At 48.9% G+C, this 5,662-nt stretch overlaps 1 protein-coding gene across 1 annotated transcript; it reads left to right on the forward strand.

The window, feature by feature from the left end:
• Positions 1-815: 815 nt before the first annotated feature.
• LOC311126002 (teashirt homolog 1-like) lies at positions 816-5,303 on the forward strand (the record flags this gene model as incomplete). Its single annotated transcript, XM_084200026.1, has 1 exon — positions 816-5,303. A coding segment is annotated over one exon (3,497 nt), but the record flags the coding sequence as incomplete, so codon positions are not given.
• Positions 5,304-5,662: the final 359 nt, after the last annotated feature.

A 5,662-nucleotide genomic window follows, 5' to 3' on the forward strand; every position in this document is an offset into this window, starting at 1 on the left:
CTCCCTTGCTCTCTCTCTCTCTCGTACCTGTTACATTATGTTTAAATTTTTTCTCCACTCTATCCTGTGCATTCTTTAATTTCATCCCCTGTGTTTTTTTATGATTAGTTGTTTACACACTGTATGTGTCAAGGACAATAATACAGAACACCATGTATTGTATGACCCATATCCACTTCCACCTCTCATTAAGCTGTCAAACATAACAGAGAAAGTCAAGGAGTGTCACTCCCCTATTTGACATTGTAGAGATGACTTGACAGTTCTAGTTTTTTATTACTGTCTGGTATTTAATATAATTGTATTTATTAACTCAGTGAGAGTGGCCTTTGGTACATGAGTGTGGGTGAAGGAGATGCTGCAACATCCCAGAATTAGTGTTTTGTTTCCCTCCCTCCTGATCGGTTGCGTAAGCTCACCATGTGAATTACTAAATAAAATGAAGTTCACTGTGTGTGTGTAAATGATTGGGTGTAGAGATAAGCCATGGGGGAGAAGGAGAGGAGGAGAGTCAAGCAGCTGGCTAACAAGGCCAAGCAGTTAGTGATATCCTAGGGAACAGGAGGTATGGACAATGAAATAGGGAGTAAAGAAGGAAAATGTCAGGATTTATGTGTCTTTTTTTCTCTAGGAAACTAGATTTTTTCACCACTGACACTCAAAGACGCACGCACGCACACAGATAAAAGCCCTTATTTCCTGCCACAGATTATTCATCACAATGTTTTGTCAGTGGTCCTGTTAGTGCATTGTAAATCTTTTATTTCACTTTGCTGACCTCCTTTTTCCCTTTTCTCTATCTCTCTCTCTTCCAGCTTACTCACCAGAGGACGAGTTTAAGGCAGGAGCAGTCGATGAGGAACACCTGCAGGATGACGGGCTGTCACTGAATGGGGAGGACACTGCGTACCTTTGCAACGAGGAAGAGGATGGAGGCCAGCCGCCCAGCTACCGGGCCTCTCCGCTCAGCAACGGCACCAACCCAGATGCTGGCTACGGCTCCCCGCTCAGCGATGCCAGCGACCGGCTCACAGACTTCAAGAGCACCTCCTCCAGGGATGGCCATGAGAGGGAGGAAGCCCCCCTCCCCTCTGGCCCGAACAATGGCCTCTCCCTGAGGGACAGCCTGGCTCAGATGAAAGCTGTCTATGCAAACCTGATCTCAGATGCCTCCTGGTCCAGCATTGCCATGGACATCATGAAAGCCACGCCGGCTACTGTTGGCGCCATCCCAACCGCCACCAACCCCACCACTACCACCACACACAACAACAACCACAAGGAGAACAGCAACTCTAGCAGCCACCACCACAATGGGAGAAGAAGTACCGCCACCGCCAACCACCACACAAGCAGTGGCAGTGGCAGCTCTAATGGCACCGCAGCTACCTCCATCAGTAGCAACAGTGGCACCAGCAGTGGCGGTGGTGGCAGCTGTGGTGGTGGTGCTAGTAACGGTGGGGCTGTGGCCTATGACTGGCACCAGGCAGCCTTGGCTAAGACCCTCCAGCATACCCCTTACCAACTGCTGCCTGAGCCCAGCCTGTTCAGCACGGTGCAGCTCTACCGCCAGAACAACAAGCTCTATGGCTCAGTCTTCACCGGCGCCAGCAAGTTCCGCTGCAAAGACTGCAGCGGCGCCTACGACACGCTGGTGGGGCTCACGGTCCACATGAACGAGTCGGGCCACTACCGCGACGACAACAAGGACAGGGAGGAAGAGCGGGGCAAGCGCTGGTCCAAGCCCCGCAAGCGCTCCCTGATGGAGATGGAGGGCAAAGAGGACGCTCAGAAGGTGCTCAAGTGCATGTACTGCGGCCACTCCTTTGAGTCTCTGCAGGACCTGAGCGTCCACATGATCAAGACCAAGCATTACCAGAAAGTGCCTCTCAAAGAACCGGTGCCAGCCCTGGCCACTAAACTGATGCCCTCTGCCAAAAAACGAGCCCTCCAGGATGCCCTGGTATCCCCATGCTCCCCAGACTCTGTCCATGGTAGCGGTGGCCACATGCCCCAAGTGGACGTTGGGAAAGACCCCAAGTCCACGACAAACCCCTATGTCACACCCAACAACCGCTACGGCTATCAGAACGGTGCCAGCTACACTTGGCAGTTCGAGGCTCGCAAGGCCCAGATCCTGAAGTGCATGGAGTGCGGGAGCTCCCACGATACACTGCAGCAGCTGACTGCCCACATGATGGTCACGGGCCACTTCCTCAAGGTCACTAACTCCGCCTCAAAAAAGGGCAAGCAGCTAGTGTTTGACCCAGTGGTGGAGGAGAAGATCCAATCCATCCCTCTGCCACCCACCACCACCAGGCTTCCCGTCCCCAGTGTCAAATCTCAGCCTATCTCCCCTGCACTCTCCTGCGTCTCTGATGAAAAGAGAGAACCGGAAAACGAGAGGATGGAGGCGAGCGAACCCAGGGAGAAAAAGATCAAAGAGGAGATGGAAGAGCCAGGTGAGAAGACTGAGGTGAACGCTGGGTCGTATAAGTATCTGACAGAGGAGGACCTGGAGGAGGCTCCTAAAGGAGGTTTGGACATCCTCAAGTCCCTGGAGAACACTGTGTCCAGTGCCATCAGCAAGGCCCAGACAGGCACACCTCAGTGGGGTGGTGGCTACCCCAGCATCCATGCTGCTTACCAGCTCCAGGGCCACATGAAGCATGCAGCACTGCACTCCTCGGTCCAGAGCGTGCAGATCCAGCCGGTGTTCAACAGCGGGCTCCGCGGCCTGGTGACCCAGGACTCAGGCTCAGTGATCCACTCCCCCAGGAGCCCTGCATCTCCGCCCTCTCTCAGGAGCAACGTTACTGCCATGGAAGAGCTGGTGGAGAAGGTCACAGGGAAAGCTGTTGCTGCTGCTGTGAAGAAAGAGAAAGAGGAGAAGATGGTCAGCTTGGACCGCCACAGGCATTCATCCTCCGTCAAGTCGCCATCTCCTATACTGAAAGAGCAGAGGGACCACCACTTAGCGCCCAATGACCTCACCGTCAGGAAGCCCCTCGTGAGGAACAGCAGCCCTGGAAATGTGGAGTCGGAGCTGATCTGCAAGAAGGAGCCCAAAGAGAGCCTGGTAGACAACCTCCACAGCCATTCAAAGAACGGCCCAGAGACTCGCCAGTCACCCATTAACAACGGCACCAACAGCATGGGCATCATCACCGATCACTCACCAGAGAGGCCTTTCATCAACCCCCTCAGCGCACTTCAGTCAATCATGAACACCCACCTGGGCAAGGCCTCCAAGCCCGTCAGCCCCGCGGGCGACCCGCTGGCCATGCTCTACAAGATCAGCAACAGCATGATGGAGAAACCGGCCTTCAACCAGACTCAGGTCAAGCAAGCCGAGCCCATCAATCGCTACTACCAGTACGAAAGCAACGACCAGCCTATGGACCTGAGGAAGTCCAAAAACAGCAACAGCAACAACAACAGCAACAACAACAGCAACAGCAGCAGCAGCACTGTCATCAACAGCAACAGCAGCATAAATGGTAACAAACCCATCACATCCAGCCTGTCTCTGTCTGACATTTCTTCACCTCTGAGAGAGAATGCTTTGATGGACATCTCAGACATGGTGAAGAACCTAACAGGCAGGCTGACGCCCAAGTCCTCCACCCCGTCATCCATCTCAGAGAAGTCGGACGCAGATGGCAGTGCGTTCGAGGATGCTCTGGAGGACCTCTCCCCGGTCCAGAAAAGGAAAGGGCGGCAGTCCAACTGGAATCCCCAGCACCTCCTCATCCTCCAGGCTCAGTTCTGCTCTAGCCTGCGGGAGTCCCCGGAGGGCCGCTACGCCATGACGGACCTCGGCCCCCAAGAGCGGGTCCACATCTGCAAGTTCACGGGCCTCTCCATGACCACCATCTCTCACTGGCTGGCCAACGTCAAGTACCAGCTCCGGCGGACTGGCGGGACCAAGTTCCTGAAGAACATGGACTCCTGCCAGCCTGTGTTCCTCTGCGGTGACTGTGCCTCCCAGTTCAGGACTGCGTCCGCCTACATCGGCCACCTGGAGTCTCACCTGGGCTTCAGCTTGAAGGACCTGTCCAAGCTGTCCAATGAGCACCTACGGGAGCAGCAGGCTGCCTCCAAGGTGATCACAGACAAAATGACTTTTGGCAGCACCCTGGCATCCCTGACCGCGCCAGACGACGACACTGGTTCAGTTTACCAGTGCAGGCTTTGCAATCGGACATTCGTCAGCAAGCACGCGGTCAAACTGCACCTCAGCAAGACCCACGGCAAGTCACCAGAGGATCACCTGGTGTTTGTCACTGCTCTTGAGAAGCTGGAGAAGTAGTAGAGGGGACTGGAGCTGAGGGAAGAGACAGATAAACAGACAGAAAGACAGCTGTGTAACTGACCAGAATTTCATTGCACTAAAATAACATTGTTCACAGTTACTGCACTGGGCCGAACTGAGCCGCCAGAAATCAGTCTTATTTTTTGTTATGATACTGCCTGACTGGACCATGTCTTTTTATTTTTGTTATTTTTTTGGCCAAGCTTTTTTAACACTTATTTTGTAATGTATTTATATGCTATTTGTCTGATCTGTGCATGTATTTTAGTGAACCAAGGTTAAACACAAGTTTTCTTTCATATTTTCATGACAGAAAAAACTACTACTGTTTCAATGGTGACTAAAGTGGTGACCGGTATATGAATTAGGGGGAAAAGAAAACTGTACAATACTTGATATGAAGAAGGTGAAAATTCATTGTACACACCAAAAGAATGGAAGAACCCCTTGAAAGACTGAAGTAGCACCTTATAGACGTTTAACATTTTATTTGTAAAGAGAACATGTTTTAAGATATTCTGCATTTGTCAAAATCTGTTTAATTGGAAAGATAAATTATTTCTTCTCTCGGTTCTTGTCACACTGCAACATATTTGATAATGAATGGCCTGCTCAGAAATCTGTCAGTGTATTATAAAAAATAAACAGATCATGTAAACATTCGAAGTAATTGAAATGCTGAAATGCTGCTTCCGGTTACATATCAATCAGTGAAAATGAATGGCCGTACAGTATGCAAGTTTGCTCCAAATTTTTTTTTTTTAATGTGAAGTATCACTTATAGTAATTTTCCAATTGTATGGTTTGTTACAAGTTCCTCTTTTTAAATTTTGCCGCTTTGAATTCAACCATAAAAAGAACTGTCCTTTACATGTAAATGACTCGCAGTGAAATGTCAAGCTCCATAAGGCATATCTTGCCATTTGCAACAGCTCAACATTATTTGTACTTAAAGGTGTGTGCATTCTTTAACTTTTATATAATCATTTTATATAAAAAATAATAATAATAATAATAAAAAAATGTGTGTATATAGATATATACTGTAGATCCACAAAAATGTCATTTTTTATAAAATATGAATTTAGCTTCTTTGGCTTGGTTTACAGAAATGATTTTAATTATACTTGCATCCAATTTGATGCATGATATGGTGTGAAAAAAGAATTAAGCGATGCACAATGACTATACATTTCAATGTTTTATCAATGATATTGTAAAAAAAAATATTTCTAGCACCGATTAGTTTGTTTCATTTAGTTTTTTCTCAATTGTAAAATAAATCTCAAAGCAGTTCTTGTTAACATTCATGCATTTGTGATTGTGTGTTCTTTTTGCGTGTAAGTA

This window comes from Coregonus lavaretus (genome assembly GCF_964263955.1).
Source record: "Coregonus lavaretus genome assembly, contig: HAP1_SCAFFOLD_4382, whole genome shotgun sequence".
Lineage (NCBI taxonomy): Eukaryota > Metazoa > Chordata > Actinopteri > Salmoniformes > Salmonidae > Coregonus > Coregonus lavaretus.